Below are 24519 nucleotides of genomic sequence, written 5' to 3' on the forward strand. Positions count from 1 at the left end.
AAAATAAATGAGAAAATTGAATTAGGAAGGGATAGGAACATTTTAATTAGTTAATGTTTTATAAAATATAAGTGAAGGGGGGGGGATTAATTATGGAAAGCTTATAACTGTTCCCATAGAAGTATGATATTTAATTGAAAAGTAATGTTAAAGAAGTTAAGATTTTAATGAATATTAACATTAATGATAGAATTGAATTGGAATGGAATGTGTTGTTTTAATTACATATATTTATAATTTTTTCTTTTTTTAAGAATATAGTGTGTATTTTAAGAATGTACCAAGCAGAATCCGAATGGAAGTTATGTATTATATTGAATGTTATAACTTTAGGGTATATATTGAAGGCTAAATAAGAGTTAAATGGATAAACTTAAAAGATATAAAGGTGTCATACTCCAATCAGCAACTACAGGAGAAACTTTGTTTAATGAGAAAAGATAATAGATAATTGAAACAGGACAGACAAAAAATATAAATATAATGATTTGAATTGAGACGAGATAATTAAAATAAAATTGAGAAAATTAAAAGAGGGGAGAAGCTATGTAGAAAATGTAAAACAGTAACAAGATATGGAATAGAACATAAAAATGAGCATGAAATTGAATTTGTGTCTGTACGAAGAAATGTAACCCGGGATTACGCTACTTTCAAAAAAGATGTTTTATTTGTATTTTTTTTTTGTGAAAACTCAAATAAAATTTACAAAAAAAAAAAAAGAATAAACTCTGTATCATAATAATATGCGTGGTCTATGTAAAATACTCTGTGCATTAACCACGATTCATGTGATTGAGTTCATATGAATAATTATCATTAAAAACAGCAATCATGGGTAATAAGGGTAATCAGGGGTAATGAAGGGTAATGAGGGGAAATCATTATAAATATCGAGTCCCAGGAAACTCGGGTTAGATCCAACTTTATCTTGTTTGCTTAGCTATTATTTCAGACTCCTTGCGGAGGACAGAATAAACAGTAAGCTTTCGTGTTACAAAATACTGAAACGAAAAGTGTCTTATTTTCTCCCTGCATTTGTGCCAAAGAGTAGCTGAGAGGAAAGTTGGATAGCCCACCTGCATTCTGTGATTGTAAATTTCCATGATGTATATGCACATGGCTGTAATTGTCCATCAATATTATACTGTAAGAGGACAGCCCCCACAGCCACATCACTTGCATCAGCTTGTACTACAAAACTTTTAGTTGTATCAGGATGTTTTAAAATGGGCTCTTGAGCAAATAAAGCTTTCAGGTCATCAAACGCTCGCTGACACTCCTGTGACCATACAATGGGTTGACTAGGTCTGGGTTTTGGCGCTTGATGTTTAGTTTTTAACAATTCTGTTAGTGGTAAAGCAATTTGCGCGAATTCAGGAACAAACTGCTGGTAAAAGTTTGCAAATCCTAAAAAACTTTGTAATTGCTTTCATGTTTTTGGCTCTTTCCAATCAACTACGGCTCTGACTTTATTGGGATCCATTTCTATTCCTTTATTGTATATTCTGTACCCCAAATAATCCAACGACATACAGTGAAACTCACACATCGAAAGTTTCACATATAATTTGGCGTCAAGTAATTTTCAGAACTTTCCTCACTAAGGTCACATGTTCCTCCATTGTTTTGGTATAAATTAAAATATCATCTAAATATACTATAAAATATCATCTAAATATACTAGAACACCACGATATAAATGTTCTTGTAATACTTCATTTATAAGTTGCATAAAGACAGCGGGTGCCCCTTGCAACCCAAATGGCATAACGTTAAACTGGAAACTTCCAAGGGGGCAATTAAAAGTAGTTTTCCATTGATCCCCCTCTCGTATTCGAACTCTATAGTAGGCTTCTCGTAAGCCCAATTTTGTAAAATACCTGCCAGTCACTAAAGTTGCTAACAAATAGTTGATCAGTGGTAAAGGATATACATTGTCTATACAAATAGCATTGAGCCTGCAGAAATCAACACAAAGACATAATCCACCATCTTTTTTCTCGCAAAATAAAACAGGGGCACCTATATGTGATTTCCCAGGTTGAATAAATCCACGCACCAAATTTTTATCTATACATTGTCTCTTTTCCTCCATCTCTTTTGGAGTCATGGCATACATTTGTGGTTTTGGAAACTTCGCTCCAGGAATTAAATCAATTGCGCAATCAGTTGTTCTGTGTGGTGGTAATGTTTCACAGTTCTTTTCGCTAAACACATCTGCTAGGTCTTTATATTCCTCTGGATAACGTAGTTCTTCAGAATCATCTATAGCTGTTACAACTTCCCTATTATTTACATATGGAGTGGACATAGGGCCAACTGCAATTCGTAACTTCCTAAAACTGTCTTCCCACCATATCGTGGGCTTCCATTTGTCTAACCATAATAGACCTAAAATTAGTGCCTCCCTCATCTGTGGTACTACAATAAATTGTAAAGACTCCCAATGACTCCCTATCTCTAGTTTGATAGGGATTGTCATTATTGTAGCAGGACTCCCAACGAATAATGAACCATCCACTTGTTCAAAATGCATAGGTTTGGGCAGTTCTTCCACTGCTAACTGTAATTCATCGACCACTTTTTTACTAATTAAACATCTAGTACATCCAGTGTCGATTAATGCTCCATACTGACCCCTCAATTTGCTTGTTAGATTTTCCAATACTACTGGTATAACAAATGGTCACACATGATTACTCACAAAATCATCCTCATCCGGACTGTCATCTCCACTATCGTATAACCCCGAGACTACCTCAATACAATGTGTCTAGAGATGAAGTTATTCAGCCCATGATCTCTGTAGGACCGTCAACCGAACAAATTCAGATGTTGACCATGAAAGAGATAACCAAAAAGGAATTAGAAGAGGCTACAAAAATGGATGTATGGATAAAAACAAATAATAGTGCCTGTTTACACAAAGATGGATTGTATTGGAGAGGGGATAAAATATATGTTCCATCAAATTGTAGAAAAAAGATATTATCCCAATGTCATGATGTAAGGCAGGCTGGACACTTTGGATTTTTAAAAACACTACATTTGGTAAGGTGGCAGTTTTGGTGGCCACATATGAGATCAGACATTGAACAGTACCTTAAAGAATGCCACATTTGTGCTAGTACGAAACCTCGAGTAGGAAAACCTTTAGGACTATTACAGACTGTATCAGATCCAAACTGGTCATGGCAAGATATAGGCATGGACTTTATTGTGGAGTTGCCCAGCAGTAGCGGATATACAGTAATCTGGACTATTATAGAGTTGTTTTCAAAACAAGCTCACTTTATACCATGTAAAGGATTACCTTCGGCAACAAAATTAGCCAACCTGTTTATAAAACATGTATATAGATTACATGGCACACCTAGGAGGATAATTTCGGATAGAGGTGTGTAATTCACAGCACGATTTTGGAGAGCGTTTGTACGCCTTTTAGGATGCTCTCAAGGTCTTAGCTCTGCATACCATCCCAGCACCAATGGTGCTGCTGAAAGAGATAATGCGATGATTGAAAGTTATTTGAGATCATATACATCTTATCAACAGCGAGAATGGGCTGATTTACTTCCATTTGCTGAAGTAGCATATAATAATGCTATACATGAAATCACAGGATATAGCCCATTCCAGGTAGTAAATGGGATAGAATTTGTGCCAATCCCTGATTTACAATGTGATGAACAACAACCCATAAATGTCCAAATGTGGTCGAAAAAAGTTCAGGATAGTTGGGATAAAGTAAAAGAGACTCTCAGTACTAGAATATAAACATCAAGCAGACAAGAAAAGAAAAGAGTATAAAGCATTCAAACCTGGAGATCATGTTTACCTATCCACTAAATATATAAAATTACACCTAAATAGTCGAAAATTGGGACCAAAATATATTGGACCTTTCCAAATTACGAAAGTGATAAACCCTGTAAATGTAAAACTTAAATTGCCACCACGGTTATATTGAATACATCCTGTATTTCATGCTAGTTTACTTAAGCCTGTAGAACACATTGATGTACCTCAACTTGAGGAATCTGTAATAGCTAAAGATGTAACCCATGCTGAAATTGATAAAATTCTAGATTTGCGGATATGTAGAAAAGTGTTACAATACTTAGTGAGATGGAAAGGATATCCTGAAACAGAAGCAACCTGGGTGAAAGTAGCAGATGTGTGTGCAAATAGACTGATAACGCAATTTCATACCAAATATCCCAATAAACCTGGACCACAAGTAGAGACATAATTAGTGATATAATGTATATTGTTTTATAGACTGGTTCGTGGTAGAGGGGGACGCATGTCGCGACTACGCAACACACGCGTTTGCATCAAAGCCACAGCGACCTGAAGGATGGCATTCCTCTTCATCAGAATAAACTCTGTATCATAATAATATGCGCGGTCTATGTAAAATGCTGTGAAGTGAAGCTCTATGCATTAACCACGATTCATGTGATTGAGTTCATACAAATAATTATCATTAAAAACGGTAATCATGGGTAATAAAGGTAATCAGGGATAATGAAGAGAAATCATCCAAGAAGGAAATAGAGCTGCTGCACGTAAGCTTGGCATTAATGAATTAATGGTGAGATGTTGGAGACGGCAGCGTGAAGAACTGATTCAATGCCAAAGGACAACAAAGGCTTTCAGAGGTCATAAAAGCAGATGGCTTAAACTTGAAAATGTTCCTGAGGACTGGGTGAACATATAGAGAGCAGAGGGCCGAGGTGTATCCAACGTGCAGATCTGACTGAAAGCTAAAACAATCGCCAGTGAAATGTGTACTGAAGATTTTAAAGGTGGACCGTCATGGTGTTGTAGATTTATGAGACAAAAAGATCTGTCCATCAGGGTGCGGACGACTGTCTGTCAGCAACTCCCTTCTGACTATGAGGAAAAAGTTGCAAACTTCCACAAATTTATTGAAACAAAACTAGCCAAGAATTCCATCGGACCAGACGACATCATAAATATGAAGTACCTTTAATGTTTGACCTGCCTCTAACTAGAACTGTTAACAAGACAGGAGCGTCATCCATTATGGTGAAAACAACTGGCCACGAGAGAACACATTTCACGTGTGTTTGAGCTGCACCACATCTGAGACAGAAGCTTCCACCGATGGTGATTTTTAAGCTGATGACTATGCCAAAAGAAAAACTCCTGAAGGGCACAGTCGTTAAAGTTAACAAAAAAGGGTGGATGATAGAAAGCCTAATGACTGAGTGCTACAGTAAGTGCCCGGGAGGATTTTTTAACCGGAAAAAAATCATTGCTTGTTTTGGACAGTATGAGCCCATATAACAGATTCTGTGAAAGCAGCCATCAAGAGAACAAACTCAATTCCAGCTGTGATTCCTGGAGGTACAACTAAGTTTTTGCAGCCACTTGACATCATTGTGAATCGTGCATTTAAAGCGGCACTCCGAGGTGAGTGGGAGGCTTAGATGACCAGCGGTGAGAAATCATTCACAAAAACTGGCCGCATGCGAAGAGCATTCTTTTCTGAGGTTTGCCAGTGGATCCTAACAGCGTGGAGCAGTGTGAAAGAATCCACAATCACCAAGGGGTTTTGAAAGGCTGGACTGCTGCGTGGACAGAACAGCACAACTTCATCGGTAACTGTGCCTCGAGATGAAAGTGACACTGAGAGCAACACCGACAGAGAGACTGAAAAGGTGTGTGACAGAGATGTTCTGAGGCTCTTCAACTCCGACACTGGAGATGACTTCAGTGGTTTCAGTGCACAGGAGGAGGATGAATAAAAACATTAATGACTTTTCTGTTTTGTTTGTTCAGCCGTTTTACTGCCGTGTTACAGGCACTGTTTGGAAACAATTAAGTATGTAAATAAACATTTACAAAATCTTTCTGTGTAAATATCTCATTTCACAACGTATATATCTGCGGCTTATAGTCTGGTGCGGCTAATATATGTAAAAATATTTTTTCTTTTAAAATTTAGTGGGTGCGGTTTATATTCCGATGCACTCTATAGTCCGGAAAATACGGTAATCTTTCTAAGAAGCTGCAAAGGAAGTGATTTCTATATTAAACATGGAGGCTTTTTAATAATAAATTATGTACAGATTCGGCTTGGGAAATTTATATCCAGTCATATCAGTTCACTGGATGGTCATAAGATTGTTTTGTAAGCATATTTCTTGATTATGTTGCTCTGAAGGCTTTAATGATGGACTGAGTTAACATAGTGAAATTCCCTGACATTTATATAATTTACAACTTGTTCTGAAAATAGGAATGCTGTCACATTTCACTACTATTTTATTTCAGTAATGTGTAATATTTTGTAAACATTTTAATCCAATACATATACAAAAGAACTCTAAGATTATATATATATATATAATCTCCTTTGCAATAATCCTGTAAGTTGCATTAAAATGAAAGTAGGTAATTGGCAAGAGCCAAGAGAATGTTGAAAAACAATATACAAGCTGGATTTATGTATGGTGCTGAACCATGACATACATGATCTATACATGATCTGTTTGACTTTGGTTTGGTGTATGAAAACTGAACCCATATGGTTTCAAAATATTCAACACTCCATTGTTACATCATGCAACAAAACACAGGTGGGCAACCTATGTCTCACATGCTGGTTCCCAACATCCTGAAATTGTTATTTGTTGAAGTTTGGGGTTGTGTTAAGGATCAATATGGAAATAATTTGGGACAAAAACAAAATCCTTCCCCCCACCCAACTCTCTCTTAAAATTTGACCAAAAAAGTATCCAAAGGCATGTCAAGGAATTTTGTAATTGCTCCCATTCCTCATTCAATATAATTCAATTCATTTGACTTATGATCACAATTAAGCCCAAAATTTATGTTAAGTGAGAAATTTGTTAAGTGAGTTTTGCCCCATTTGACAACTTTTCTTGCCATGTTTGTTAAGTGAATCACTGAAGTTGTTAAATTAGTAATATGGTTGTTAGGTGAATTTCCCATTGACTTTGCTTGTCAAAAGATCGCAAAAGCAAGACCACATGACCCTGGGACATTGCAACCATCATAAATATGAACCAGCTATCAAGCATCCAAATGTAAATCACATGATCATGGGGATGCTGTAGTGTGAAAAATGATCATAGGTCACTTCTTTCAATGTTGTTGTAACTTCAAATGGTCACTAAATGAACTGCTGTAAGTCAAAGACTACCTTTAGTGTCTTAGCCTTTAAAAGAGCTGAATTCAACAAACTTAAAAGAGAGACTGGGAAGGATTCCATGGAAAACAAGGAAGGAGTCTGGAAAACAGCTCATGAAGCTTGGAAAACTCTGAAAAATGTGATTATAAAATCCCAGTCCACCACAGTGCCACTAAAAAAGAAAAATAAGAAACCCAAGAAGAACCCAGATGGCTGCATAAAGAACATTCTGATAAACTGAAAGTTAAAAATGGAAAGATGGAATTTTCACAAAACGGAACTTTCACTAGATGAAAGTTGTCCAATACCGTGGTCCAAGGATGGCCTCTTGAGGACAGACAGACACCAACGCTTCCTTCAGAGCAGTTAGTACTACCCCTTCTACTGAAGAGGCATTAATTGCAGCTTGAACCCAACCCACTCCCAGCCAAGATTGGCATCGATCCAGAACATAGGTGGCCAAGTTCACAGCCTTAAGGACCACTTTCTCAAGAGCAACTGGCTCTAACTCCTCCCAGATAACAAGGTTCAGATGCATATCCATCATCTCTCCCCAGCCAGATTCTATGTCTAAGCAAAGTCAAGTGGCTTCATCTGATAGATGCCAGGAATATTTCTCACAGCAATCCTGCCAAGGGCATCCTTGCTCCTTCTTAACTAGGATGGAACATGCTTACCCAAAACAGAGCTGCTGGTAAACTATCTGAAATATAATAAGGCAAAGTAATTTTATTTCATCGTTTTATTGCCACAAGCTAAGCCCAATACAGGTATTGCCATAAGGTAGTGCTGGGTGTCAATCTTGTTCTTTGTCTTCCTCCATCACCGCTCTAGGCATCTCTTATATCTCCTCAACTCTCTGAGCCACTTGATAAACTATGGGGTTCCATAAGATCCACATACACAGCATTATTAGATCCATTCATCACCTGCTCTACCAAGTTGTGATTTTTCATGTAAACTGATGTTACTGAATACATTTGGCAATAGTGATCAAGTTTCTAACAGGCACAGGAACTGATCTAACAAGTCTTTCAAGCAACAAACAAGAACAAGCCTGCTGTTTCTATCAAGGTAACCTAGCACTTGAAATTGTCAATACAACACGTTTATTCACCACACATGTAAGTTGTCAAGCTACAAGAAAATTTATTAGAAACTAGTTGTCTTCTAAAATAAGTAGTTGTAAGGGTTATTATCTCTCTTTCTCAGGACACTGAAAATAGGATTCAAGTAAGGCTGTGGCTGAGATTAACTGTTACTGCTATTCTGGCCTCAAGAAATTTTGACAGTAAGTAAAGCTCAATATTACATATATGTGCTGTGCTTAGTTTCTGAACAACAAAGCATATCTTATTTCTCGGAAGCAAGCTTTGATTTTATTATACACATTTTGTCATTCTGTGCTCTTTAAGAATTCAAGTGACTTCAGGGTTAAACATATTTCAAATAGTTACAATAATGTATGGGAGGGGGAGGTTCATAGGTAACTTCCCATTTAATTGGATTCAGAGGTGGAAGAAGAGACTACTTAATGTTTTTGCCAGTTTTTATCTGCTCAATTTAGGAGGAAAAGTTATAAGTTACCAATATTTTTCCACCAAATGAAAAACATACAAATGCAACTTATCAAGATGTTGAAATCAGTCAAATGACGGGATATATTACATAGTGAGTTACTACAGAAGTCCCCGTGGGGCAGAGAGGTCACAGTTCCTTTCCCACTATCATAGTCTAATAAATATACTGTATATTTGAGAGAATAAGGAAGCTCTGGGATCTCTTAATGGAGCCAGAACTGTTGCTGAGAAAATAGCATAAGGAATTCCAGAAGCAGCACTGTATCTTAAAAGAGCAGCATGCTATCCCAAAGCCTTAATTGGCTGAAAACAAAACAAAAAGTAAAATTTTGGGCATTGAAAGTAGAATCCCTTTCTTTCTTATTCTTCAGAGAATACCTAAATGGCAAAATGTCTTTTTGATAAAGATTGTATTTCTTAATTGGCACCATAATTTATTGTGTTTCTTTTCAGCAAATTTATTTAGGTTGAAAGAGCTTCTGTAATTACTGTAGTAAAAAGGAGATGTGAGGTGATCTAGATGAGGAAATCACCATCCACCACACCAGGGGTGTCAAACTCAATTTCATTGAGAGCCGTGTCAGGGCTGAGGTTGACCTCGGGGGGCATGGCCAACTGGGTGAGGGTGGCCAACTGGGTGGGCATGGCCAGCTTGACAGCACTCCCCAAACAGCTGGTATGTTTCCTCTTTGCATTGGGTAGACTGGGCCAAAGCGACGCAGGCCCAATGTTTCCTCTTTGTATTGAGTAGACTCGGCCTAAGCGATGCGAGCCAGATCCTTACATTTTCCAGGATGGCCCCATGGGCAGGATCCAACCACATACCAAGCTGGATCCAACCTGTGGGTCTTGACACCCCTCACCACAACACAACACACATACACGCACACCAGCCAATTTTATGCAGTTTCAATGAATGCAACTTGTAGAAAATGTAGGTCTGGCAGCGATAGGAAAAAGGCAACCAAAAATTTGATGTTGACTTCTTCTAGCCTAGATATCTCAATTCTGGATCCAGGAGATTCTTCAACAGCCTTGATTCTGGGGGTGTAGAAGGAAGGTAGAAATAATTGTAAGAGAAAAATGCAGGATAGACAGGCAAAACACTAGCAGAGTTTTTTGACCACCATGATGACCAACTAGCAGTCATAAGACATGATAAAAAAAATCTTAATCTCATAACATAAGGACAAATTCAACTATAGTTTCAGATGGGAAACTGTGGGTGTTCTAGACCAAACTAAATACAAAAATACTAGGGAATTCCTGGAAGCTTGACATTTCAGAATAGTTAGTCAGCCATCATTAGTAAAGATAAAGATAAAAGTTCCCCTTGCACATACATGCTAGTCGTTTCCGGCTCTGGGTGTGTGTGCTCATTTCCATTACAAAGCTGAAGAGCCAGCACTGTCTGAAGACATCTCCGTGGTCATGTGACCAGCACGTCTAAATGCCAAAGGCACATGGAATGCTGTTACCTTCCCACCAAAGTGGTCCCTATTTTTCTACTTGCATTTTTACATACTTTCGAACTGCTAGGTTGGCAGAAGCTGGGACAAATAACGGGAGCTCACTCTGTTACGCGGTGCTAGGGATTCAAATCACCGAACTGCCGACCTTTCTGATTGATAAGCTCAGTGTCTTAGCCACTGAGCCACCATGTCCCTTCAGCCATCAATAGTCACATAGAAATAAACCACATTTATACACCATTCAAAAAGACTAAGCTAAAAAAACTAAGAAGGCTTGAACACATGCTCTCCAGCAGTCAATATCCAGATAAGCGGGGATTAACACCAGACAATCAAGCAGGAACCAATACCATAATCAAGGAACCACTAGGAAGAAAAAAAGCATTCTTACTAATACTGTTAGGGGAATCTGCTGTATATAAACAAGGAGTAAACCCCACACTCACTAGCAGTATGATTTAACCTAGTTGGTAATGAAATATCTGCAAGCAAAAAACCAAGCTCAGAGAGCACCAAGGACTCCACAATATGTAATCCATCCTGTGCTTTTCAGTATGCATCTATACCCAAAGGTGCAACACAAGGAGGGAGCAGAAACACCCACACTCTTTACTACACTACACAGAATACAAATGCCTCTTAGAGGACACAGCTGGCGAAAAGTTTGGGGAAAAATCCTTCCTTTCTATTGACATAACAGTCTCACATTCAGACCCAAATCTAACCATTTTAAAAAATAACATTATAGCCAGGAGAGGCTGAAAAAAATTCAAGGTGAAGTTTTTAGAGTTTTATTGGGATAGATATATTGGGAGAGGTGTACTATGCTGCACAAGTACACAGCTGATTTAAAGACTTGCAAGTGGCTGCTATGCTCTTGGCACATGGTCCAAACCAATGTTTTATAAACAAATGTGAAATGCCTCGCAGCTCCAGGATATATGTTAAAATACAAAATATAGTAATTTATATTTCTTTGCTTCCATGGAAATGGTCAATTACATAAAGTCTAGGGTTCTCTAACAACCACTTCATTAATATAAAAACAGAAACTGTTCTTAGCTTCTTCTCATATAGAGTTCAATATATGGTTGGTTTGAATTTGTAATGTAGATGTGATTTTAATTTCAAAACTTCTAAACAAACAGGGAAATAACTATTCGGAATTTCTTCTCTGTGTTTCAGGACTGTCAGCTTTCAAGGTTTTCACACATAATGGACTTAGAAACAATACCATTTTGCCAAGAATACCTAACACAAAGAGGTACAATAGTGAAGCCATATTACTGGCTAACAATGAGCCAAAATTGTCCTAAATGTCCTTATCACATACAAACAGGGGAAGTAGCACGAGTTTCTTACACAGAATTTCAAAAGGCTTTTGGATTCCCATATGGGCCAATGGATTACCAAAATAAACACCTTCTCTTTTATGAGTTGAGACATGTATCAGGTAAATTAATTCAAAAGGGCCAAGTTACAAACTGTGAAGAATACAACATCCATCCAGAAGCAATGCTATTTGAAATGGATGGTTATCTAGACTCAGTTGTACACAATTGGGGGAACATTGCATATATATTTCTTTATTCAAATTATTCTCCTTGTAATGAGGCAGAGCATGGGTGCATAAGCAAAATTTACAGTTTTTTAATGAAGCATCAAGACATCACACTCTGCATTTATTTCTCACAGCTGTATCACACAGAGGAGGATTTCCCCATGTCCACCTGGAATTGTGAAGCCTTGCGGAGTCTTGCCAGCATGTGGCCTCAGGTGACACTGAATCCCCTCTGTGGTGGACTTTGGCATTCCCTCCTCTATAATTTTGTGAGTTCTATGCCACAAGCAAGATTCTACCACCCAATTTTGCCTATAAGAACCCTGGCTGATAAAAAAAATGCAACACAAATTCGCAGTATAACAGGAATGAAATTGCCCTTTGTTAACACCTGGTCTCAGCCAATTTATGGAACTTCAAGTGCTGCACCAAGTTTGCAAAACTATTACTTATCAACTTCAAACTACCCAGCAGAACTGACAAGTAACAGATTGCCTCCAAAGGGAATGCCATCATTTCATTTCACACCTCCTATTAATACTTTGCCACCTTTATACAAGAAACCTAGAAACATTGTCAGACATGTAAACATGCCAAATGAGTCATTAAGCAAATTAATACCAAAGGAAAGCTCTTTTCACAGGGGAAAAACATTACCTTTCAAACAAATCTACAGAGCTTGAAGGTTATAGAATGAAAAAGGATTAAATTCACATCATATAAAATCAGAATGCAGGACTGGGCAATTCATAGGAAGGAATAGATAAAGCAATGAGTTAAGAGTATGGAGAAGAACATGAACATTTCCACCCCCATATGTAATTTGTATATTGGAAAAAGACATGGAATATCACTGCCAGCAGCTGAAGAGAAGATGGCAAAGCAATCTTTTGGTTTTTCCTCCAGAGCCATTTACAGTAACAGCAACAAAGCAATGGGCAACTGTGAAGGCTGTTTCTCAAATTGATACGAATTTAAGTGACTACTTACCTAAAATCAGAGTGAAGATCCCCTTTCCCTCCCCATCTGAGAAATCAACCTTGCCATACCACAATGAAGCTATGAAAAATAACAATCAGAAGTTCTAATGTACAAAGATTTATTTTGATTCTAAAGATAAGAGTTTACGTGGTGCAATTTTGTAACATTCTTACTTTAGATGTCTATGAAAATTCTGCTTGGAAAAAAAATTTTTACTTTTGATTCAGGCAGCTGTCACCAGTTGGGACAATAACCTTGTTTTCAATTTCAACAGAAAATTTCTTTCAGACCAACTATATCATTTCATGTTATGTTGATGGATACATTAAAATAAAATGGGCAGAACTAGGACAAAAACATAGCTGAGGGCAACTCTCAAAAAAAGGGGATAAGACAGTGTTGGAAGAAATATCCTTCTGGGTTCAGTTCCAAGTAGGAAAAAGGACAATGGAAACATGGAGGCTGTTAGGAAAGATGGTTTAATGGTGGACAGCAGGACCACATGGCTTGAAGCTCCAAAGAAGGATGATCACATGCTCCAAGGTGAAGGAAAAGAGAAGGAAGGACTGATATGCTGAGAGTGCCTGGGTTTTATAACCTTTGTTGGGATTTGAATTGAAGCTTGTATTCTGATTGGTTGTCAGACTCCCATGGGGCCATGCAGGGGCAACTCTGTAGGCTGTCCTGAGTTCCAGGCGTGGCTGAGCCTTGCTGGATGATGATGCACTGAAAGGGCTTTTGAGCAATTGGTATGGTTTTACCTGGAGATCTTTGCTATGTAAAGTATTCTGGCCCAGGCCTTAATGGCCCACCCATTAACAAAGGTGGGGGTGAGCTTCTGCTTCTGTTTCTACTCTTGAGTTTCTACTATTTTTAGGGGAAATATTCTGCTTTTTTAATATTTCCTAGGATATTTCAATTTTCTAGGAGCGGGTTGGATGCTAACTACCTACAACAGGAAAAAATTGTATGGCTCAAGAGTTTTTTAATGTGTGTTGTAAATTTGCCATCTTTCTGGCACAGCTATAATTGATTATGAACTGGGTAATAATTTTTTCGATTGCTTTTTGTTTTCTGGTCATGGACTGCAATAAATATACAATTAAAAACTGAACATCTTTGTGAAAAAAACATAGTGCATGGCATATTCCTATATAGAACCTCACATAATTATTTTTCAAAATGCATTTTTGGGTGATCAAGAATGCTACAGTAAAATGGCTTTCTAGCTTCCATTAATCAGTGTTAACTTATAAAATGGCTTGTGAAAGTTCCTGTAAAACTGAAATCTACACAAACATTCTAATACATCAGAAATAAACAAAATGAGAGGAAAATCCTGCTTGAAACAAATTTTGGCAGAAGAGGTGGCTGCTCTTGAAATTCCATCAAGTTCCATGGGACTGATCCACAAGCCATGTGAATTAAAGCATGATGATAACTTAACCTCTTTTCTTTTAAAGTATTTTTTATAAATTATTCTTTGCTTCGATAAACTGTTCCACCATTGCATTGTGAACTAATTTTGATCATAATGAAAGACAACTGAGAAATGGATTAAATAAATCCATTTCAGTGAAGCCAACAATCATGCTCATCTTAAATTAGTGTTTGTTAATTCTTCTCTTTTCATAAATGCATTGAACTTTAGAAAATAGGCCAATTTATGTTTGGTTAAGTTTAATCCAGTACATAAAAAACTCCAACAAATAATTGGGGGGAAATTATATTTTTAAGATGTTACAATATTTTTAATTTGCTAAATCCAGGAGTGGGCTGCTGGGGGTTTGCAGGGATTCAGGAGAGCCCCTAGTTTAGATTCTGTTCAGTTCGGAGAACCCCCAAATTCCACTTCTGGCTCGCCCTGCCTCGCCCCTCCCAGGAGTCCCCACACGGCCCATTTTAGATGCAGATAAGTGCAGGGCGCATGTGGAGGCTCTGGGTGGGTGAAAAATGGGCCTCCCAGAAGTTTGGGAAGATTGGAAATAGACTTGTTTCCAGCTTCCAGAGAGCCACCGGAGTCCAGGGAGGGCAAATGCCATCCTCGCCATGGTGAAGGAGGCCTAGGCCACACCCATCATGGCCACGCCTACCCAGCAAATGGGCAGAGAACCCTTTGCCAAATTTTTTGAAGCCCACCCCTGGCTAAATCATTCCAGTTATCTTAATTTAGGAAAGGGTGAACCAGTAATTTAAACAGAAGGAATGTATCTGCTCATAAATCATACAAAATCCTACACCCCCAATTTATTTATATGTTCAATTAAATTTAATCCATTTGTTATCCCCTTAAATCACTATATATTTTTGCTATTCTTTTTAAATGGCAGGTTACAACCAGGATTTGGTGAAAAAGACATACACATGTACATTTTTAATAGCAATAATAAAATGTAATGAGGGAATATTTTATGAGGACCCTCTGCCATTGAACTAAGATGGCCAACCATGAAAAATGTGGAAAGGCCTATTATTATTGCTTAAGAGATTCAACAGTATTTCTTGAGGATTTTCCCCACACTGAACATTGGTGAATTACCTCCTGCAGAGTCTGGATGACTTCAATGTTTTTGTTCAAGACTGTTGTGGGAAAACTGGCTTGTTCCCCAGCTTCCTAGGATACAGGTCACTAGATACTTAGGAAAGTTGTGGCCAAGAAGTTCTTCTATGCCAAGGAAAACTTTTGTGGTGAGCAAAGATCTGCTGCTTCCCTCAAACACAGCCCAGATTTTACTGAGGCAAGAGTCCCCAGTTCTCCAACCTGCATTACCAAGATCACTGTTCCAAATATCACCCACACCTGCTCTATTGAAATGTCTTTGATCTGTCTGAAATATTGAAAGGATATGGCTTCCATTACTATGGCTCTTCACCACAATCTTGCCATCACAAATCATGGAGCAACCCAGGGTCATTTATGCTCTAACCTCTACTGATTATGTCCCCCTCTGGGCATTCAAATATATTACAGGTAGGCCTGACAACCACAATTGGTACCATTGCTAAGCAGGGCAGTTAAGTGAGCCGTGCCCAATTTTATGACCATTTTTGCCATGGTTAAGCTAATCACCAGAGTTGTTAAATGAATCATGCAGTTGTTAAGCGAATATGGCTTATCTCATTGACTTTGCTTCTCGGAAGACAGCTAGGAAGGTCGCAAATGGCAAACACATGATCCTGGGATGCTGCAACTATTGTAAATATGTTGGTTGCCAAGTGCCTGAATTCTGATCATGTGACATTGGGGATGCCGTGACGATCAGATGCGTGTCACCTTTTTCAGTGCCATTATTAACTTCAAACGGCTGCTAAACCAATGATGCAAACTGAGGACTGTAGTGTTTTTTACTTGTATGACAGTATAACCTCTTTTAAAAATATTTAATATTTTAACTTTCGTGAGCTGTGGTGGGGCAGTGGTTAGAATGCAGTATTGCAAGCTACTTCTGCTGACTGCAATTTGGCAGATCGAATCCCACCAGGCTCAAGATTGACTGTGCCTTCCATCCTTCCGAAGTTGGTAAAATGAGGACCCAGATTGTTGAGGGAAATATGCTGACTCTGTAAAACTGCTTGGGACTGTGAAGCTGTATATAAATCTAAGTGCTATTGCTTTGTAACCAGCATCTGTGAGAGGCAGCTGCATACATTTGACAAATAATGGGAGGGGGCGGTACTATAAGGTAATTTCTTCCCTCCCATAGGATATACAACATGATAGGATGCTGTCACTCAAAGAAGCTGTTTTCCTATCTAAAAAGTCTATTTTTATAGCAGGCCCTGTCGCTGGATCATCCGCTTCAATTTTCGTCATTAGTGGGATGGGGAGCTTTTTCCTCTTCGTTGACATTTCTTCAAGGACCGACAGGAACACCGTTCAGCTACAGTCCTACACTCCATTTAACCACGGCGGACCTGAACCGCTCCCCCACTCAGCCCGTTTCTATGGAAACCGACCAACTTCTCCCCACCTTCCATCACACCACTGTAGGAAGACACGCGCGCCCATGACCCCACCCAAGAGTTCTGCGCATGAGCCACGGGAACCCTTATCAGGGTGGGGTTGAAATGGCTGCTCTGAAGGCGCGTCCAGTACTGTTCACCCAGAACCCAAAGCGGTACTGCGCGTGCGCAACAGCTACAATTTTAAAAAAAATCAGTAAACGAAACAAAAAAAAATGGAGTAACCAATAAGGCGGCTAAAAAAAAAAAAAAAAACCCAACCCTCCTAAGTTGCGTTCTCCGCTTGCCGTACAAGGCGAGGAACGGCGCAGGCGGGCGTTGCGCAGGCGCGTTGCCGGCGTCCGCGGTTCCGCTAACTTCCTTCTTCCGCTTTGGGTGGGAGTGTGCTGTGGGTGCCGCTTGTTTGCCGGACGGAGGTGGAGGCGGTGATGGCGAAGCACACGGTCTCCTCCGCGCGCTTCCGCCGCGTCGATGTGGACGAGTACGACGAGAACAAGTTCGTGGATGAGGAGGACGGCGGGGATGGGCAGGTGGGGCCGGACGAGGGCGAGGTGGACTCGTGCCTAAGGCAATATCCTTCTGCTGCCTGGGCGGGCAGGCGGGGCACGTCATTCTCGGTGGGCTCTCCGCGAAAGATCACGGGCTGCGAGTGCAGATCCCCACAGCATTGGCAGTAGCGTCCTGGGTTTACGGCGACCACATCTGGCGACCCCATGTGCACGACCTCTGGAGAGTAGCAAAGAAGCGCAGACATGGCTGGGTCTTTGCTGCACTCCAGGGACCCTCCGGATTTTTGCAGTCCGATTGAGGTGGTCCCAACAATGTCACTATGATCGTTGGGTGCTTCTTCTTTTTTTTCTAAGAGTTCCTTATTTAAAATCTATTTCGGTTTTATTCCTGAAATCCGAGCTCTCAAAACGGACTTGAAAAGTTCGCTCAGTCGTTGCCTCGCCCTTGCAGTGTGAATGGGGCCGATGAATTAACAGAGCAAGGATCGCTGCTTGGAGCTTTTAATTTAGAGGCTACTTAAGAGTACACTATTTTTACTTGGGATTAGTAACTTGGGAATTGCAAAATCTTTTGGATACTCTGCCTATTATTGGTCTGGAGATGCTGCTCATCATCATAGGTTTTGCAAAAGAAGAAAAGAAAGCTGTAATTAGAAAATCAAAAAAGCTGTTACTGTGTTTTAAATTACTACAGCCTCTAATTTTAACTACAGGTTTAGTGTAAATAAGGCTGCAGTAATTTAAATTAGATGTGGGTTGTTTCTAACATCCTCCCAAGAAGTCCTGGAGTAAAGCAATTTTTGATTCTTTTTAAAATGAAAAATCATGCTGTTATTGGGAAGTATCATTTTTAAATAATGTTGATGTTTGTATAAACCTCTGTGTGGAATTTTGCTTTCCGCTTTCTGATAAGTTTCTCTACTGCTTGAGAAATAATTGCTTAATATGACATGAATTTTCAACTCAAATTGTTGAATTTGGATTTTTTCTTGGAGCTTACTATTGCACACATTTAATAGATTTAAGGTAATGAAATTGAGAGGAGTCTTGATTATAGTCCACCCATTTCCTCTTCTCAGAAACGGAAGTATATGGTTTCTGCAGGGGTTTTCTTTTTATAGAAACAGTTACATCTACAGTGCTTCTTAATACTATAAGAGATGTTGCAAGTATATGTAGGAATAGAACTCCTTGAGGAGTATGTTATTTAAAAAGTATGGTTCTCATATTTTGTGTCTTGTTCAATTATTTTCTTTTCTCAGCTTATTAAGGCTAGTTTTTAATCATACTAGTAATTACATGGTTTCATAAGTCTAGGTAACGAAAGGTATTGAAAAAATGTATTCTAGTATCGACATGTTTCATTGTTTAATAACAGTTCTAGTTCAGTGGCATTTTGCTCGTTCAGATCTATGGATGTTGTTGCACTTTCAGTTAAAAACTGATAAGCCACCAAAATTTGTTTTGACATCTCAGTAATATACTGCTAATTCATTATTCTGATACACTTGCCTAAATATGATGCTAAATTAATGCTACTTTTAGAATGGACAATAGAGCATTTTTCAAAGTATATCAACTTGCAATTTGAACCGAAAGCCACAAATTGACCAAAGAGCATTTGGCAAGCGGCTTTTCTATTAATTCCTGTCTCTTCTGTAGCATGAAATTTTTAATAAATATAAGATAATTTGTTATATTTATCTTCTGCCTTTCCAATAAAGAAAAATGCAATTCATGATTGCCAACAAGTAATATTGGCTTGACTTTAATGTGAAATGATATTTTCTAGGAAATCAATATAATTTGTGCAGGAATTGGAACAGAATTTCTATTTTCTAAAAACCTCTTGTAATCACTCACCTCACATGGCTCTTACAGAAATTCCAGTTAATATGTCTGAAGCACTTCTAACGCTTTAAATGTGATATATTATTAATAATAACATTGATTCTAAAGACTGGCAAGTTTCCCTTAACTGCTCTTCACAGGAAACATGATGGCAGCCTTACAGGCAGCTCTGAAGAATCCTCCAATTAATACAAAGAGTCAAGCTGTAAAGGTATGGTAACTGGATATTTTTTAAACTACAAAAATAGCCACTGGTAAACCAATTCTTCAGAATATTTTCATAAAGCATCCAAAGAAAACAGAGTTGACTTGTGGTTTTGCAGCCTTAATTTTAAGAAGAAAACCGAATAACAAGCAGATTTAATGAGGCAGTCCTTGATTTAAAAGCACAATAGGAACTAGAAAATTGGCTGTTTAATAGTATGATCATTAAGTGAAGCATCACATGACCACAACCATTATATGACCTTTTACATTAATGAGATATGCAACTGTACCTTGAGGTTGCAGTCTTCCTTTTCCCCATTGACTTTGCTTGTTAGAAGCTGGCTGGGAAGGTTGGAAATGGCGATCATGGGATGCTTGCAACTGTTTTCTAAATGGACAATGGTTGCTGAATATGCAGATCACAGTTAAGTCACTATGGCAATTGTAAGTGTGAGGACCAGTTGTAAGTCACTTTTTTTGGCACCATTGTAACCTTAAATGGATGCTAAAGGTATGATTGTAAGTGGACCATCTGTACTAAGTCTATTTGAATCTGACTTAATGTAACATGACCATTAAAAAATATTTTGGCATGAGCAGAAAACAGATATAGGTTCTAGTTTGTCTGTTTCTTAATTGTGTGTTGAGGTTCTCTATTTTTTATCTTTAAATATGTTTATTAAATTTAAATATAATTTAAATATTAAATAAAATAAATTTAAGTAGTTTTAAATTTTGTATTCTTTAAGTTAATCTGATCTTGTTTTGCTTTATTTAAAAATACCTTCCAGCTTTGTGAGTTGATTTATGTGGAAGGATCGTAGTCTTGCTGATATAAATGACACTAATATGAATTGAATGTGTCATTTTCCTAGAATTACACATGTTGCTGATGTTGCTGACAATACCTACAGTGGGGATATGAACATTTTTAGCATTATAAATAATTTATAATAAAGCACATTAAAAATATAAGGGCCATAGCTAAGTGCAGTGAAGGTATTACATGATAAATATATGCTTCCAGTTTGGAAATATAAATGATACTGCACTGTTCATTGCCAAGTAGGAAATAACTGCTTTCCCATTCTTGCTGCAAGGCCCATCTTAAGGAAGGAAGGGCCTCTCTGTCTGTATGCAATCTATGAACTTGTACTGCAATCCTGTAGTACTTAGTGAAAGTCAATTAGATTATTGCAATGGTCTAATTTGGATTATGGTTCAATATACCATGGAATGCCTTTACAGTATTTCTTTTTCTGCCAGCCACACATCATAATCAGAAGTCTAGATTTATATGTTCTTGAATGATTCCTAAATATTAGTTATTTCTGCATTAATAAGCCATATTTTTGCTTGCTGCTTGTTGAATATATTTGACATTTTAGGATAAACATTAATAGCATATCTTAATGGATTTCTGTGTTGGACCTCAGTGTATCTTAATTTCAAATAAATGTGTACTAGTTTGTAATCTACAAACAGAGTCAATTTTGGCTCTTGGTGCCTTCTGTATGACTCTTTCTTTCTGTCTCCAGGATCGTGCAGAGAGCATTGTCCTGAAAGTGCTCATCTCTTTCAAAGCCAATGATATTGAAAAAGCTGTGCAATCTTTGGATAAAAATGGAGTTGATCTATTAATGAAATATATCTACAAAGGTTTTGAGAGTCCCTCTGACAACAGCAGTGCTGTCTTGCTGCAGTGGCATGAAAAGGTATGTTAACACAGACGACAGATTTCTTTACTCTTATTAATGAGCCCCCTAAACTACTTTCTTGAGTTGGTAAGTGTAATATACATTTTCAGCTTGTTCATATTCAGAAAGACTTATGCTCAACATTGGAAAAACAGATTTAGAATATGTGAGGTTTGGAAATGAAGTTTTCATCTCATTGTTTGCTGTTTTGTTTCTAAGTTCACACATTATATTCTGTTACTTTGGATTTCTCTAAAGCATACATACACACACACACACACACACACACCAGTGATATCCAAAGGAAACAGCTGGAAAAGTCACATAGAAGAACAAGAAGAACATGTGCCCAGAACTTCAAAAAGAAAATATGTGTAAAGGTTGAAGAGCTTTAAAAAAATAAAATTATACATAGGCTGGAAAATAATGTCCAATCAGGAACAGTCCTAGATTACCAGTGAAAAGAAACGTAAAATAATGTACATTTATTACAGATAATTAATTTTCAGCTTTTAGAAAATGAAGGAGAGGGAATTTAAGGAGAATGGAAATGCTTCCCCTGGTTGTTAAAAACTATCATATTCATTCATAGGACATTAAGAATTATTTGAATAAAAGTGACAGGAACTATAAAGAAAGTAAAATAAACATTTCAATTAAGCCATTGAGCATGTTCTGTGCTCTTTAAATATTGCTGGTATACCTCCAATTAGTAATTTATGCAGTGAACTAAGACCATGTACATTACAGCCAGAGATTTAGTTGCAAATATAAGCAAAGGGAACGAGATTCTGTCAGTGATTCCTATTGTAATGCAAGCTGTTTGTGTAGCCATGTCTCCTCCCCCCCCCACATGATACTAGATTTATTGTGTGAAATGCTTGTATTTCTAATTTTCTAAACCTCTTTGTGTTAAAAATTTCATAAACATCCATAATTAAATTTACTCTGTATGATGGTTTTTCTGTTTTGCAGGCTCTTGCTGCTGGAGGTGTAGGTTCCATTGTCCGCGTCTTAACTGCCAGGAAAACAGTTTAAGTCCAGCGAAAAATCCCCTTCTGCCATGGGTGTGGGAAATGCTGGGTATAAGACCAAAAAAAACCCCAAAACCAATTACCATCACTGCCCTGTGGGTAGCATCTGTCTCTCTTGGCTTGCCTTTTTGCTTTTTCATAATCTGTGGCTTAATAGACATATGAAAATTTTTGTGAAATGTTGGATAAATGTAAAAAACAAAATGAAAAAATTGTTTTTAAGAAGATACCTAACAGAGGATTTTAATAACAAATGCAAATTTTTGCATTGGAGCTACATTTTCAAAAAATCATGACAAGACACTGCCTTTCCCTCTTCAGATAGATGTTCTGAGCAGGGATTGACATCAATATTTTAAATTCCTTAGCTAGTCAGGCAGCATTCCATGTAGTCTGTTGCAGGTGGGATTGCTTTTTAAAATTGGAAAAGGGGGGAGAGAAGCAGGACCTTGCATTTTTTAAAATCAAACGCTAAAATGCCACCTGGCAAAGGTCCATGGAAAGGTTTATGCATTGTTGTGTAAATGTTTTATATAACAATTGAATGCAACATTTGTAATGAATTCATTACAATCGCACCCTGTTAATTATTTAAGGAAAGGAGCAGATCATTGGGGAATTCAGTTTAACAGTTGCCTCTTGATAATGTAATATGTGTAAAGAAGGATTAGGATAAAATTACACACTGCATTTGACTGGGGCTGATGCCAAAGAATTTTTCTTTGGGGTGACATATTCCCTTAATTTCTAATTTCCAGTTACCTCTTGCAGTACTCTCTGATACTGTTTTCCTATGTACATAACTCATAAAATGTGCAATTAACATAAAAATTAGTCATGATACCAGAATGTGGGACCACGGATTCTATATGTTATACTGGAGCAATGAGAGAAACGTCACACAAGGATGCTAAGTTGGTATTGTCCCCCTAGCAATTTAATGTATAGTTTTATCTGAAAATGCAGACATTCCTTGATCAGTATTCAGGTACTGTGACCTAGAGGATCTTGAATTTTGCTCTTATGGTCATGTTCCAAGTTGTATTAAGTAAGATGATGTTGATCAGGGAGAAAAAAAAATCACCTATAATACAGTAAGGCATGAATTTCCTAAAAGATGTAGAGCAGGGGTGTCAAACTCGTGGCCCATGGGCCAGATGCATCACACGCCACGGCCACCTCCTTTTTAGCAAAGGCGGGGAAAGTCGTGATCCGTCACATGACAACATGACACCACGAGTTTGACACCCTGATGTAGAGCATTCCCGAATGAAAGCAGTTTGAATGTGACTTTGGAGCAAAGCTCACTAGTATATTCCATTTACATTTAATGGAATTAGGAAGATTTTGCTCATTTTTATATCTGCTTTTTTTGTAAAAGGAAAAATAATAAAATGGTCACTGTTAAATATTAATCTCCAAAGTGTGGTTTTTATTGCCTGTTGCTAATGTATACTTAAGAGAAAGAGAAATGGAGTAATGAAAAGAGTAGTAAGAGTCATGAAACACTAATAAGTGATAGGAATATGCAATAATCCAGGTTCAGAGAGCAAAATATGATTCAGTGTGGGTTGTCCATATCTGGAATTTATAAGGGACACCTTAACATGCATCCTTCCAGAGACTACACAGGAGCTGCAGAGTCAGAAAATGCCAATGTTTTAAAATGTTCCTCACATATGCTTAGTGCCTGCTTACATACCCTGCAGATCAAATATTGCTGCTTGAATACAGACTCCTGCAAAGCTCTATTCAATGAACTTTCAAGGAAAGACAATAAAAGTTTTGCAAAGTAAACCACAGAAGGAGAAGCTTTTCCTTGTGCAGATGTGAATTAAAAATCTGCCATTGCAGACAAGTCTAAGCACGTTGATCCAATGGGTGCTTGTCCAACTGTCCTCAGTAAAGTTTACATCCTATGTAACAAAGCAAGGACCTCCATGGAATAGAATTCTATAAGCATATGAGCATTTTAATAGCTGCCATAGAAGATAGTTTTCTCATAGCCGGTCACAAAGTCCTTGTACACCTATAGGGGTGTCTCACTTCTAGTTTATCTTTCTCCTTTTTCTGAGTAATTGATGCATTGAATTGAATATTTTATTGACACACAAAAATACTCTGTGTACATGCAAAGCAACAGAATAATCTGATAAAAGAGAGAATAAAGAAACACGAAAGAATACTACAGCCACACTACATGGGTTAACAGACTGAGGGAAGTGTTCAGCAGAGTGATAGCATAAGGGGGAAAAACTGTCCCGGTGTCTAGTTTTGCCATACAATGTCCTATAGCACCGTCCCAAGGGAAGAAGTTAAAACAGTTCATGTCCAAGATGTGAAGGGTCTGTGAATATTTTACTTGGCTCTCCTTACGACTCGCACAATGTACAGGTCTTCTATGGAAGGCAGGCTGGTTGCAATTGCTGTTTCTGCAGTCTTAGCTGTTGGGAGTCTGTACCTGTACCAAACTAG

General features: G+C 37.9%; 2 protein-coding genes across 4 annotated transcripts; both read left to right on the forward strand.

The window, feature by feature from the left end:
* The first annotated feature begins 8288 nt into the window (after positions 1 to 8288).
* Positions 8289 to 14280, forward strand: APOBEC4 (apolipoprotein B mRNA editing enzyme catalytic polypeptide like 4). 3 transcript variants are annotated; one of them, XR_015748354.1, is made up of 3 exons: positions 8289 to 8480; positions 11427 to 11505; positions 11937 to 12071. XR_015748354.1 is itself a non-coding variant. In XM_087959007.1 (2 exons), the coding sequence occupies exon 2, from the start codon at positions 11457 to 11459 to the stop codon at positions 12483 to 12485; it is 1029 nt and encodes a 342-aa protein (XP_087815133.1). In that variant the 5' UTR covers positions 8289 to 8480; positions 11427 to 11456; the 3' UTR covers positions 12486 to 14280. The 3 variants fall into 3 exon arrangements, 2 of the variants coding, with proteins under 2 accessions (XP_087815133.1, XP_026524933.1); XM_087959007.1 differs by having other exon boundaries at positions 11427 to 14280; XM_026669148.2 differs by lacking the exons at positions 8289 to 8480; positions 11427 to 11505 and adding an exon at positions 11593 to 11694 and having other exon boundaries at positions 11937 to 14280.
* Positions 14281 to 17048: 2768 nt separating this feature from the next.
* On the forward strand, positions 17049 to 23459 carry ARPC5 (actin related protein 2/3 complex subunit 5). Its single transcript, XM_026669263.2, has 4 exons — positions 17049 to 17317; positions 19245 to 19317; positions 20852 to 21028; positions 21986 to 23459. Exons 1-4 carry the CDS (start codon positions 17175 to 17177, stop codon positions 22046 to 22048), a joined length of 456 nt encoding a protein of 151 aa, XP_026525048.1. The 5' UTR covers positions 17049 to 17174; the 3' UTR covers positions 22049 to 23459.
* Positions 23460 to 24519: the final 1060 nt, after the last annotated feature.

This window comes from Notechis scutatus, chromosome 3 (assembly GCF_049901735.1).
Source record: "Notechis scutatus isolate UNSWTSFEM ecotype Mainland chromosome 3, rNotScu1.2, whole genome shotgun sequence".
NCBI lineage: Eukaryota > Metazoa > Chordata > Lepidosauria > Squamata > Elapidae > Notechis > Notechis scutatus.